Source organism: Chelonia mydas, chromosome 9, assembly GCF_015237465.2.
Source record: "Chelonia mydas isolate rCheMyd1 chromosome 9, rCheMyd1.pri.v2, whole genome shotgun sequence".
NCBI classification, from domain to species: domain Eukaryota; kingdom Metazoa; phylum Chordata; order Testudines; family Cheloniidae; genus Chelonia; species Chelonia mydas.
Window position 1 is genome coordinate 44,755,400 of NC_057855.1, and position 14,995 is coordinate 44,770,394.

The window sequence follows — 14,995 nt, forward strand, 5'->3', positions numbered from 1 at the left end:
AGTGTATCAGCAACAGTTCAGTGGGAAAGAGTAACTTTTTCTTCAAGCAGTCACCAAGGATTATTTAATATAGGGGAGAGGGGAAAGGTGGTATGAACAATTATGATGACAATTATGCCCGAGAAGAACAAGCCACGGCTTTTGACTGTTGTTGGTTGCATGCAGTGGCACTTAGAGGCCAGGACCAGATTGTGCTAGGCACCTTATAAACATAACAAGAATTTGGGCAATCCCAACAGGGCCCTAGGGGCTAGTCTTTCTCCTCCAGAGATGAGCCTGTCACCTTAGCAAACATAGAAATCTGTATTTTCACATGCCAGTCCTATCTGGACAGAAGCACCTGTCTTTAATATCAGTGGCCCATTCAAGATTGCAGACCAAAGAGTCTACTCCTTCATGTACTGCAAAACTGGGCTACTCACTTGAGGAAGATAAGAGGGATTTGGCCTGGCTTAGAATTTTTCTGAGCCGTTATCTTGGAAAAAACGCTGGCCATCTGGTTTTTAGTGAGACAATTCAGTGTGCTCCGTGTCAGAAGCTACAGGAAAAATATGTATTAATATTAGAGTACAACTGGTCCAGACTTTACTTATGGTGGAGGGGAGGAGGGGGAATGGCTTAAATGTGTGAATTGGTTAAAAGACTGCATGAGAAGTTCTTGAAGTGGCCAGTGTAATGTGGACTTTGTGTAGTTACCAAGAAATCTCTCTTCTGTTTAGAACATCTGACTGACTGATCTTCCCACGTAAGCTCACTAGCTGGGAAGAATGACGATGTGGACTGCAAATGTTAGAGTAGGTGCTGTAGCCAGACCCAAGCTTCATGGTTCCATAGGTTCACCACAACTTTCTGGAAGATGTACGTTAGAATGAGACTTCCTACCAGAGCAAAAGCAAAGAAAATAATGAACTGATGAATTTCCATGGCAAATAGGAGCTGAACTTTTACATGAATCTGCCTAGTCTAAGTAGTGGGGCTTTTTGGTTTTGTGCTGCAGCTGAAGAGCATGGAAGCTTGTGCTCTTGTCTATTTCAAAAAGGCATATTCCCCATCCGTAAAGGGTCGACAGTTCCAATTGCTCAAGATGCATCATGCTGCAATACTTGCATCCCATGAATTGTTACCTGTGACCCTGCGATGCAGTCAATTTTGAAGTCACCACACATTTAGATGTCCAGCTTGAGGCCCATTGGGCCCGTGACTTTGAGAAGTGCTTCACTTAATAATAGCTGTGGGGTCAGGAAGCCGGGCCGCAATGGGTCAAGTTGGTCAACCAAGAATGGAGGCAAATAAAAGTAAGAGGCAGTTTTGACTAACTTTGTGACTTCATAAGCAGAAATTTCCACTCCTGGTTTAGTAGTCCGGGGCGTTTGCCGTTACTCTATCCTCTCTGGAAAACTAAGGGTTTTAATTTTGAGAACTGAAGAAAAGTATTAGGGCCCCAGGTTGCCCCCACTGAATTGCTGTTCCGTGCAGCAGGATTAGATCCTTTACTAGCAGTGGAATTAAGTATGCATGGCAAATCACTGTTGGTGGGTTATATTTTCAGTGAAACATCCATTATATCAATTGCCTGGAATTCAAATTTTTTTTGTTTTAATTAAAACAAACTGATCCCGTGAAATAGATTGCTTTGTGCCAGGGCTAATGCAAATTTCAGAGTGCTAATACATCTAATTTGACCATGTTGTTGCAACTACCTCTCTTTGCATTCTCTCTTGGCAAGCTTAGCCACATGCCTGCTAATGAGATTATTGCATCACATTAAATGTTGGAACAGGGAGTGTGAGATTGCAGTAACCTTTAGTGCGCTCAGAACAGCCCTTTCTGCTCATATTTCTGCTTTAAACACTCAGGTGTAATCCTGCAACCCCTCACCGCTAATTGCCCAATGTAACCTAATGGGACCACATAATTATTCCAACACAAAGGTGGTTCCTGCCCCACAAAGTTTGCAGTGCTAAGCAAGGCTGCAGGATCAGGGAATTTGTAAGTAATGGATTAAAGAATAAGGTCTTGAGTTGATAGATTTTAATTTAAAAATAAGTGTTTGGGACACTCGTGTGAGATGCAATGTTTGATTTACCTAGTTTGGGGGTGAGGGGAAATCAATTTCCCAAAGCAGCAGAGTGAAAATCAGTGCAACTCATTTCAGTCACCACTTGCTGCAACTCCACCATTTCATAATTTCATTCCAAAGTGAACCAAAAACATTACTTGGCAGGAACCGGAGTGTCCACATCTGCATTTCCATCACATGCTGCTTCAGAGGAGTGCTGTGTACAGGTTCCAATTTGGGGGCGATGGGGTAGGGTTTGCAAACAGCATGTTTAAAGAGTACATTTCTGAGCCACAAACTCTATTTCACTTGTGTTTTCTGTGTTAACTGCTGCATAATTTCAGACTCATGAGAAGCAATAGAATTCTGGTTTCCTGGCCTGGTTTATACCCACTCACTATCCACAGCTTTCAATCTCCTTCCTGCTGTGGGATTAACATCCCGCATCACATTTAATCCTTCTACCCACCCCATCTCCTGTCTCCTTCCACAATCATGAGCTGTGATATTTTAAAAAAGCACGGCTTTGACAGGGACTGTGTTCTGCTGAAGGCTGCTTGTCCTGCTTACTTAGATTCACTGTCATTTTTGTCCCCTGCAAACTACTTTGTACTCCACCCCAGTACATGGTGGGCTGTTATTCTGCAGCACTCTCCTAGCAATGCTGCTCTCTGGCACTGTTTTAGAGCCCAATGAGTGGCACATGCATGATCCTTGACCAAGACATGTACATATGCACTCATGAGATGGGAAATGAACAAGGTGTCCACATTTCCGCCTGTCCACTTTTGTACTTTCCACACAAGTGGCCTAAAACCAATAAACCAAGCAAACATCAAGAGCTGCCTGTGAGTCGGGGGGGGGGGGGGGGGGGGGGGGGGGGGTGTGGATGGTTCTGTTTGGGCTTCTCCCAGTGTTGTTACCTGGAGGGACAAAGGGCTGTTTGATCTTGTGGGATGAACCAAGGAACCAAGCATACTGTAGCCCTGCAGTTGTTGTCAGCAATGAAATCCACTGGTTTCCCCACAAATGCTCTTCTCGGCAAGGTTTCTAGAGAGTGATTTGCCCAACTGAGAGCTATTTGACTTTTTAATTGCAACACCAGTGTTGCTGACTAATTTCTGTGTAAGGGCTGGCAGGTGCTTAAAGAGTTAATGTTGCAGGGCTCACTCTACTAGGAAGTACTGCTACCTATCCATGATAAAGCATTTACCTCTGCTGTAAGACTGATGCGCAGATGCCCCTCAGTGCTCCCTGCTCCTGTCCGCATAGCGTCACAACTGGCCGGATCCTAGTGCCAGACACAAGGGAGTAGCCCCCGTTACAGGCTGTGTTGTCAGGGCTGAACTGAAAGAAAGAGGCAGCATTTCCTCATATACACCGTGGGAGAGGAGGTAGGCAACATACAGCTGAAATCAGGTCAAACTCCAGATCAGGAAAGCATGGAGGGAACAGTGAACACACTGATGAACATTCCATTAAGCAACACCCACAGAACACTAGCCGGGGCCTGGAGAAGCAAATTCAGATGCAGAGGTTCAAAATAAAAAAGCTCAAATATAAGATGACAACTCAACCCAGAAGGCTCTGGAGACAGACAAGCAACAGCAGATTGAAAACCACATGAGGAAGATAGACCAAGAATTCCCAGCTTCCTCAGTGAGCATACCCAGAGAAACAGAACCCCTAATGTCACAGAAATCATGCCGCTAGTCCCAGAAGATGCAGGTGATGGTCTCTGAGAGAACAAGGAAGTGAAGATAGTGTTCCTGGGTGAAATGGCCACATTGGACCCTGATACAGAGCTGCCTGATCACTGGAATGGTGAAAGAGAGAAAAAAACAAGACATCTGCAATAGAAAATGTTAGAACTGCCAGTGTCTGATGGTGCAAATGCTGAGAATAATTTTTCCTCTATCATCACAATCTCTCTTTGGTCAAGAAGTTCTAAATGGAGAGGCAGTCTTGGCTATAAGGTGTAAAATTTTAATAGCGAGACTAATTAACCATTGGAACAATTTACCCAAAGTCGTGGTGGATTCTCCATCACTGACAATTTTTAACTCAAGATTGGATGTTTTTTTCTAAAAGATCTTCTCTAGGAATTGTTTTGGAGAAATTCTCTGGCCTGTATTATATAGGAGGTCATAGTAAACGATCACAATAGTCTCTTCCGGCCTTGCAATCTAGGAATCTGAAACATCAATCAAATAAAGCCCAAGAGAAGGAGGAGAAAAAGGAGAGGCCTAGAATCAGAGAAAAGGCACTCTAAAGAAGAAATGAACAGTGTATTAATTGAGCCATCTAATTGTAATAATATTCAGGATAATACTCTCAGTAGGCTCGGGGATCCAGGTAGTTTGTCCCACCCTCCAGTAAACTACAGCGTGGGACCTTGTTGAGCTTTTCAGTATTCAGTGTTTCTAAAGCTTAAGGAAGGGAGATGTGCCGGCATTCTGTAGGTGTCACTACACCTCCATCACTTCCAGATTATTGTTTATAACCACTCACAGCTCGGTTATTAGCCAAATGGGCTCCCTGCACCTCCACATCAGGGGCCTGCCGAATCCTGGACAACACAACTTTCAAACACTAACAGACAAACAGGAATCCAGCTGCCCAGCACAGCTAGTTCCAGAAGGACATGGTTTCATTTGCCTACTAATTCCTCTTCCATGCAAAGAGTGCCACTTTAGCAACCTAAGTCGTAACATGACTATTTGAAGCTGGCTGGAGGGGTTAATCATGACACTACAGTATTACAAGGAACCAAGGAAGATCATGTAGCACTCTGGGGAAAGCTCCTGGTCAGAGCTCACAACACCATTTATCCTCTTAAATCCCTCTTTGCCTCGTAGCCCCTCTTCTGTAATGCCTTCAGATCACTCCTGGGTGGACGCAGTTAGCTCAGTGCTGGGTTGTGGTTACTGCTTTTCTGCTAAATTCTCTTTTGTTAGCTCAGCCTCTCAACCCACCCCCTTCCTGTCTGTCTGTTTCAGTCACCTGTTTGCCCTGCAGCCTGGGAGAGCAGCTAGCACAGTGGGCCCCAGCCCTCGACTGTGGTTTCGAGATAATACTGGACCGTAAAACGCCTTAAGGTTTATTGTATACCCAACAACAGGTTAAACTCCCTAAGGATGATTAAGCGCCAAATCCACCCACACAACAAGCCCTTGAAAGCAAGGAAGTGACAAGCTGAGGGAGCCTACTTTAACACCTACACATCCATCAACCAGTATGGGGCCTGGTCTACACTGAAAATTTAGATCACCCAAGCCACATCACTAAATTCACACCCCACCCCTAGTGCCGTACTTAAGGTCAACCGAGCCCCTGGTCTAGACTCAGCTAGGTTAACGGAAGTATTCCGCCATCCACAGCTGCTCAGGAAGGTGGATTCACGACAGCGACAGACAAAACCCCTTCTGTTGATGTGGGCAGCAGCTACGCTATGGTACGCTACAGTGGCATAGCTGCAGCACCTCTAGTGCAGGGCCGGCCTTGGGGACAGACTCACCTCCACCAGGAGCTCCCTTCCTCCTCCCCTGTACCGCCCTGCACACAATTCACGCACCCACTTTATCCAACTCTAACCTCACCATTTGTGCATTAGAGTATCCACTGCCTTATTTGGTCATGGGGAAATTAGGTGGTCAGTTTGTTTCAACTGACTGCAGCATTGTCCAAGCCTTTGTTTTTCTCTCCTGTCCATTACAATCACAATAATTCCTGTGTTAGCATCAGCTTTAGGCCATGAGGGTGGCTCTGCGCCTGACTGCACCCTAGTGCTATAGAAAGGCTCCTGCTGCTAGTTCTGCACTCAGAACACTCAGTCTCGCGGCTTGCTCCATCAGTGCACTATACAGATTTGAACCAAAGCATAAGTCAGAGGAGGGGTAAAGATTGGCCATTACTGCTCCAGCATTTTAGTCTCTTTCCCATCCCACTCAAGTGAGTGACTTCAGAGAGGAGATTCATCTTTTTATAAGCAAGTATGTTTATTAGGTTTCTTAGCCTTGGCTGGTACCTTTATCAACAGCCTTATGTTTCTCTCCTCTGGGCCAGAAAGCAGCAAGCTACAACAAATGACTGCAGAACAGCTGAAGGTAAGCGTCCAAACCAAGCAACAGGGTGACTGACATGCTTTCAGCAGATATTTAACTGTGTGACTTGGCAGCCTAAAATTTTCAGGTCCACTTTGTTTGGCAACATTTAGTTGGCCAAACAGGAATAATAGTTGTAGCTGACAAATTTGATTCACCCATCGCCAAACAGGCCAGCAATACCCATCACGACAATACAGGTAGCAGAGAACAGCTTCTTCTAACTACCAGAGACCTCTCAGTATTGTGTAAATGCTTTTGATCTTCACAGGACCCAGATTCTATGCCATTACATCTGAAGCCACATAGCTAATGGCTTGATGTGACCCTGAACAGGACAAACAAAAGCATCACACCTGTGGTGCTTGGATGTGGGCTAGCTTGCTACCCATGTGCAAGGTGTAGCTACTACATCAGGACCTCGCAGCTTCATGTATACAGCTGAAGTCTCCTCTCAGGGAACTAACAGTTTCAGGCCTGTTTTTTTCCAGGTTTTACAAAAGCTACTACTTGGTTTTTACAATTTTCACCCAAATGTCGGGACCGCTCAAGTAAGTGAAGATATTGATTATGTTAAGAAAAGCCAGGTACATTAGATAGGTGTGTTTAGGTTAATAATAAATTAGCTTAAGTCTAAATGTGAGGGGTAAGGCAATGTAGTGGAAGCTACACACAAACACGCATGCGTGTGCATATATAAGTCAGGCTGGGTAGATGCAAGAGTGTGATTTTATTATTATTTTTGCATTTTGTCCTAAATAGACACATTTCTTTAAATTACACTATTCCATGAATCCATAAAGAATTGGCTCCAGCAGCTGTTTCCATTCGTTCTCACAAAGTGTGCTTCTCTGGGTGGAGAAGGCTGGCCTTCAGTCAAATCAAGTGCCTTTTTCCTTTGCTTCCTTTCATTTTCTTTGAGAGGAATGTCAGCCCTAGAATAATAAAGGCCCTTTTCCCTATAAGCTGAGAAGGGGTTACCTTAGGTCAATTAGGGATACCTGAGTCTAAAAAACCCTCTTCTGGTGTGGGAGGGAATGACAAGCTGCTGCAGGGTGATGGGCTTCTCCAGGGTGAGAGGCTGCTACTCTCCAAGGGGGGGAACAACCAAACTGACTGCCTGTTTAGGGGAAGGACTGACACCAGGGAACAACAGGACAACACCTCCCCTTCCCCTCCCCACGATCCGCCAGAGGTCAGGGAAAGGCATCCCCCTTTATTTTGTTTGCAAATTGGTTTCTTTTTGTTTGCTGGAGAAACACTCCTTGGGCTTGCCCTGGGGCCTACCTTGAAAATACCGCTAAGAGAGTAGAGGGGGAAGCCAAACACCAGTCAGAGTGGTCCAAGCTGCACAGAGATGTTTCTAGAATGTTGAAAGCTCTTTGTCTCTTAATATATTTAAACCTGGGCCAAAAAATGGATTTTCCTACCCTGGCCATTACCCCGGGGGGGGGGGGGGGGGCATGCAGGAAGACTCCTTTGCACTGAAGTGTTTGTTATTTTAATTATATGAGATGGGGGATTAGCAAAATTGTACATCACCCCCCCCCCCCCCCCATACAATTCATGTTCTGGTAGTTTTGTGTCTTCACTAGTTTTTCCTCCCTCGAGTTAACTGACTGACAATTAACTCAATGCAGTTAACGTGAAAACCAGTCTGGACACTCCCCACAACCACCCAAACATTTGTAGTTTACCTTATCCATTGGCAATCAATTAACTGGAGGTAAAAAACTCATCAAGACACATCCTAGAAGAAGTTAAATGCCCAGCTACAGATGGGGGAGTTAGGCTGGTTGGTAACTGCAGAAGTACAAAATGGAACAGGGAACCCTATGCAATTTCAAAGTCCAGACAACTTACACTTGCAGTAAGATTTCCATGATGTCGTACTACCTTCCCGTCTCTCTTCAAATGCGCATTGCTTTGATGGAGTATTATCAAACTATTTCAGGTCAAAAACCTAAAATAAATACTGATCCTCTTCTATGAAACATTAAACCCAAAAGTCATAATGTTCAAGTTTCACTCTTTGTCTTGCTTTCTGACTATGAACTGAGGAATGTTTACAGCCACCTGCCCTCTAAAGGACTAGACTAGCTGTCTTCATCTCTCCTACTCATGAATTTGCTTGTGTGGAAAGCCCAAAAGAATAACCTAATTAATCCTAAACTTCCTCCTACTCAAGGCTTGTTACCTTTCTTTAAGAGGTCACTGAATCCCAGATACAAGACAAACACTAAGGCATTGTGAAAATGCATGTGCATTTCATTGGTTTCACTAAGTTATACAGTTACACATTTTCCTTATGCTCTAAGGACTCAATCATACCAATTAGGCAGAGATGTCAAAGGGGACGACATGGAACTACACCATCCCTGCTATATACTCAGACGGGGCAGCTTATTCCCACTCTGCTAAGTGAAGTGCTCCATTGTTTCTGGTGGCTAGTTGGTGGCAGGGCAGATTTCTCTCTTCTGCACTCAGGCCCCTTTGGGCACCAGGCACACCCAGGGCTGAAATTAGGGAGCAGTACCTGCAATTGTGGGTAGCCCTTGGCAGACTATGGAGCCAAATTACTCTGGACCCAACTGGATAGCTACAATTCTAGCAGGGATTCTATTAATTTAAGCCACCACAAGAGAGTTTATTTGTTTTAAGTGTAGCTAACTGATGGAAGGGAAGAAAATATTCAGCTAATCAGTTAAGTTCAGTAACCTGAAAATTCATAAGGAAGTTATTCTAACATGTTATATTTGTTATGCTGTCAGCAATTAAATAATAAAAATGTGACCAGTGTTTTTAATAACAAGATAGCGAGACCATAATAAGCAACACAAGTCAACCTTTATTGAAAACTGAAGTATTAATACATAACAATTCTTGTTACAATAAACGTGCTTTTAAGAATTTAAATCTGAGCTCATCTACTCGTTGGATTGCATAAAAATAAAAAAGTATGAATTTACACATAATTGAACTGGCTCAGAATGGAATCTCCACTCCTTTGTGTGTTGATGCAATAGTTCAATGCAGAAGTGAGTGATGCTTTAAAACTTATTCTGGAAGACAACATTTACCTAAACTTAAAAAAAGTACCAATATAACTGCTTGTAAGACAGTTTTAAAAAAAAGTCATAAAAAAGGAAACCTGTGCCTATTTCGTAACAAACATAGAGAGCTATTACTGGGGCCTCTTGTACTTCTGTTGCATGCACTCACTTTTCCCCCCCCCCCTTTTTCAAATTGTAGGATATGAGGGCAGCCAATAATAGCACTAGAATTAAAAAAACCATTAACAAATCCATTCTACTTGAAACAAGTCTGTACAGCAGCCAGCTAAAGAAGCTTTCCCAGTTTGCCTGTTAAGTCCCAAAAGGCACAACAGGCCTGGGAAAGTCACATTTACTTTTTTGATGTTGGAGCTTCAGGCTATAAACTGTTCAGAATATTTGATATTACAAGTGGACCCGCAACACTGTGGTAGTCCAATAATTCCAAATGTCACATTCAAGAGACAAGGGAAGAGGTTTTTCTCTCCCAGTTAAGCATTGTTCCTCCTCCATGCCAGCCCCCTCCTCCCCTCAACATTAGTGGCCTCATCACTTCTCATCCCCTCCCTACACACTCACAGGGTAAACAGCACCTGCTGGAAAGTCCTCACTAGCTTAGAAGAGGAAATCTTCAAACAGGCCTGAACATTCTGAATGAGGCATGTTAGTGAAAAATGATCCTGTCTCCCTGCACCGTTTTCCTTATTAACATTCCCAACTGTGTGTACAGATGGCTTACAGTAAGTAAAATTTATCTGCTTAATGCTTCCTTAATTAGAAATACATGGACAAGTTTAACTCTTCCTTATGTTTTCTAACAGGTTTTCCATTAACAGAATGCATTTTAAACTGGGGATTAATGGATTGTTTCAAACCTCCACAAATAGTAAATTATCCTATAGTGACACCTGCTGGAGAAGAATTGGGCATAAAATGTGTGTATTTTCTACAGACACTGGCCCAAGCTTCTTTCTCTGTTTAGTTTCAAGTTATGCAAACAATAATCAGGATATCTGTCCTCTCTTCCCAGAAGTTTAACTGAAGTATCACCTCACTGTTTCTGTGCCTGTAAGTGAGGGTTTCACATACAAGGTATTTTCTATTCTCTTATATGCTTTTAAACCTATAATTAATGATGGTGTCAAAAGATTGCTGCATTTCTCCATTCTGGCAAAATTAACATGTTTAAGCCAAAACTAATGGTATCCAATACTATGTCCACGCACTGGGGGAGCTACTGAGTCAAAATTCTGAAATGTTTTTGGCTCAGATACTGTAAGAGGCCTACTCCCTCTGTAGACATTAAGCTAGATTGCTCTGTAAAGACTAATCAATATGGAGTACCCTGCTACACATATCTGCACCGTGAACTATAAGTCAGAAAACACTAAGACATGGTGATACTGAAGGGGCTTTTCAGTGAGTGAGGTGGTAGGAGGAATGACTTCAACTTAATCCCAAATTATGAACTTTTGTCATCTACTGCTGCATCTAAGCCCTTAACTTGCATAGTACACTCAAAAAGCTTTCAAGAACAGCAATTCCGTAAGTCTTCTAAAACTTAACAGGAAATGGTTGGTTAAAGTAAGTTAACAAACAAGATTTAAAATAATGAAATTGTATTTCCTTCCTATTGGTCGGTTAATGACCACACTACAGATTAGGGCTACCAGCTTCTGACACCAGTTATTTAGCCATTTTCAAGAATATGACTTGATTTCATTGCTACATTTAAGAGACACAACCAGATGTTACCAACACAGGGAACTCCTGAGCCTTAATACTTTGTTTAAATGCAACACTTGAAGTTAGATCGAAAAATGTATGTTGGACTTCTCTTGTATTATTGCTGTAATAGCTGTCTTCAACTACACATTTAAAGTAGTATTCTTTTTTATTCTATTATATGAAGCTGCCATAAAAGTTTCAGAGAAGCTTGATTTGAACTGGTTTCTACTGCACTAGAGCCCTTTCATTTTCTTGAAATCTCCAATGCAGCCACATACTGTGTCTGTGTGTGTGTGTGTGTGTGTAAAGCTATACAGGATTTTAAATAGGGAATGTAATAGAAAATGCAGGAGAGAATGCTTCATAAGACCCCCACTGTGTAATGTATGATTTTTATCCCAGTTTCATATCCATGCTTTCCACTATTTGCAACAAAATGCCATTACGATAGTTTATATACACACCGCCCCCTCCCCCACCACTGTGCTTTTGGTTACTCCCTTAAACTACTGGAGAACAGCTCAAACCTCCCATTAGTTTATATCACATCTGGAAGGTGCAATACCTTTTCCAAGGTACAATTTCCCCTTTGTGGATGAATCCCATAATGCAACTTAGAAAAAAGTGCTCAAGCGAGACCCCCTAAATGTTATGGAATAGTACTATTAGGAGACAACAATTCCAAGGAAACATTTAGGAATCTAAAGTCAGAGCAAATATATAGGACTTTATATTCTTTCCATGACTATTTATCTAACACAGCATTCATGAAAGTTCTCTCCTAGGGTTTCAAAGCTTTGTTATCACTGGGAAACAAGACAGGAGACAGCAAAGCTTAAAACTTGTTCTCTATAGCTTCTCCCCAAGACAGCATTGTTTCTCACCTCACAACTATTTTTATTAAAAACATACAAAGACAATGAAACTCTCACTCTAAACTAGCTAAACTGTATTAATGTTCACTACAGCTTCCGGAGCACTTGACCAGTCAATGCTGCAAACCTACTACAAAAATGGAATTGTTAAACAGACTTGAACAAAGCAGTACAGATTCAAATGGTTTGTTTGGGGTAATTCTCTGCTCCATATATAAATATATGGAAATCCTTAAGCTGTAGTAAGTGCTCACGAGTAGTTTTAAAGTACTTATAGTTAACACCATAGTTATGTTAAAGGCATTAGCAATAAGGGGTAGTCTGTTTACAGTGATCCATGCAAAATAATCCTAAACTTTATAAAACAAAACATGGAAGTAAAAAAATACGAAGAGTGCTTATTGTAAAAAATAGTTACTGAAGACTCTAACCTCTATGGGCATTCAGGTGCATACGCCTCCCACCAGGGTAGAGTATGGGAATGGCAGCATTAAATCAGCACTGATGCTACCCTGAAGTAGCTGCCAAACCCGTAGAAGGAGCAGACCACCCCAACACAAAGCCCAAGTAGATACACAACTTTAAAAAAAAAAAAAAATTACTTTTGGATGGAAATTAGACTACAAACACTACAGCCTGACATACCTCTATGTAAACTCTTAAAAGGGAACAACATTTTATAACCATTTACCGCATAATTTATTGCGGGCAGAATGTATCTGGAAAAAATTGCATCTTACTGGAATCATAAATCAGGCAGGTTTCAGAAAAACCTTGATTTTTTTGTGCAATATTCAAATTTAAAAATTTAAAATCTTTCCCATAATGATTTTGGTATACAAATGGGTTCCAAGGCTAGCCCTTTATCCCCACAGCATTTGCTTTGAGGTACTTTTTAAAAATTGAAGCTGCGAGCAAGAATACCAGAAATGACTCATTGCAATGAAACACTAATCTGCAGTCAGTCTTAATTTGCATGCTTTCCAAGTGCAATTAAGGAGGTAAAAAAAGGAAAACCCAACAATTACATCAACAATTCTGTAACCAATGAATGACTCCTACTATGATCAATTTGCTTTTCCCTTTAAAAAAAGTTTCTGAAATCTCTACATTCTGACAGCCCTGCTATACTGCACCCATAAACCACACTGGCATGTAATATAAGCTAAAAGGAAATTGTGTTAAAATGGTTTGTTCCCCTTTAATACACTTAACAAGCACACAAACTTTCTTCAGGGTAATATGTAGTTGAACTCCTCCTGTTGGTTGCGGAAAACCCTAGCATTTCTTAAGTATTAGAAAAGCAAGCTGCGTCAACTGCACATACATTTTCAGCTGATTAGAACATTCTCTAGGGGAAAAACAGAATGGATTTCCTGGACTGAAGCCAAAAAAAATCTGATTCTATCACCATGTATTTTTTTCAGGAGTCAGAATTCATTTTTATACACACATATATGGTGTTACCTCCTCATATAATGGCACAGATTTGCCTTAAGGATGTGGGCAGCTTGGAAGGCTGCTTTATTCACATTTTTCATTAACTGGCCACACAAAACTTCATTTATCATTCCATTCTGATCCTTAAGGATGTTCGCATAACACTGCATCCACACAATAGAAATGAAAAGGTAAATGTGGTAAACTAATTCTGTGCAGGATTTCTACAGCTCATCAGACTATTTCCAGTCGCTCCAATTTGTGTTAGCTGAATTTAATTAGAAAGAAATACATCACTTAAATAATTTTCCCCCTCCTTTTAACTGGCAACTGCATCAACCCAAAAAGGTTGAAGCAGTTATCTAATGTATACTATGGTATTCTATAAAGAAATTCACTTTTGTGATACTACCTTTTAAGACCCTGCATATGTTACAACAGTGCATTAGTGATACAAGTTGTAAAATACTTTTCGGTTCCTTTGGATTTTGCATATGGTTTTTGCATCAGTCACTGCATGAGCAAGCTTTGTTTTTTTGTTGCCTTTTTTTTTTTTAAACATGCATTCAACTAGATATGGATCAGAATAAGTTTATACTCCCTTTTTTATCATTATAATTAGCTAAAAAATTGCAAGACAGTCCACAAAACAGGATTTGCTTTAAGACTAACTGCTGGAGTTCCAAGATGTAAGATATGCCGCACTGGAAAAATCTTCAGTGATCTGGAATTAGTAGTGTTTAGCAAAGTGTTGAAAGCATTCAGAAGAAAGAAAGTCCTGGTTGGAGGCATGAGGGCTTCAGCACCAACTTTTAAACCTCAATTACTTGATTGCATATCTCCCATCTTCAAACCTACATTCAGAGAGAAAGAGGCAAGATAGATACTCAAGTAACACCCCAGAATCTAGTTTAATGCTGCAAGCTCTACATAGGAATGCATTTAAAACAGACTATAACCTAATGCTACTTCGTAGCAATTATGCTGTAAACCCACCATCCACTCTCAGCCCTTTAAGTCACCAACTGAGGTGAATCAGGGACAGCAGTTTTTATTACTACAATATCTTACGTTGACTAGACTTTTTTTTAAAAAAGGTCACTGACAAAGTATTTGATTTAAAAAATATTTATTGTTAGCTTTTGAATTTTCCCACTGAGGAATTTGTAGCGCACTCAAGTACTTCGTACTTTACTGCAGCAATTCTGAATGTAAGACCCTTTGTTTTCCCTCACACACTCAACATCCACGGAGGTGTTATTTTTGTGTAGCTTTGGCAGTGAAGAGGTTTTCCTACAAATTTCATAGCCCAAATTCTGCCTCAAATGCTACTTATAACTTGATTGCTGGCACAGATCTGGTACAAAAAAGGACTAGGTTTTAGGAAGCAAACCCCTCACTGACATTCCACGGACTTCACAAGCAAAAGAGAACAGACATTCCAGATTTGCCAAAATCCAATTAAAAATAGCTAACTGCTCCAAATGCAGGCAGTTTTTAATACCACCACCGAAATGTTTTAAGTCAAAGCATAATACTTTTCTTTCACATCTCATTTGAAGAAAGTTGCTAAGTATTAAAGGCTAACAAAGCACTGAGCAACTGAAGAAATTACCTAAAGAAAATCCGTAGTTACTTCATTCCAAATATATCAGTTTTAGTAATAAGATATTTACAAAAAGACCTGTGCACACACTGTGTTCCATACGAATGACACTTCCTTCAGATAAGCTTATA

The 14,995-nt window shown here is 41.3% G+C and overlaps 1 protein-coding gene across 3 annotated transcripts in view; it reads right to left on the bottom strand.

Annotated features, from left to right (window-relative positions):
- Positions 1–8,990: 8,990 nt before the first annotated feature.
- The window catches only part of FAM168B (family with sequence similarity 168 member B), a 35,526-nt gene continuing 29,521 nt past the window's right edge, over positions 8,991–14,995 (bottom strand). For all 3 annotated transcript variants that reach the window (XM_037908310.2, XM_037908312.2, XM_037908311.1), the window contains one exon: positions 8,991–14,112. Coding sequence is in view for 1 of the 3 variants with exons in the window: in XM_037908312.2 (XP_037764240.1) it covers positions 14,078–14,112 (35 nt within the window). In the remaining 2 variants the exon portion in view is untranslated. The remainder of the gene's footprint in view (positions 14,113–14,995) is intronic.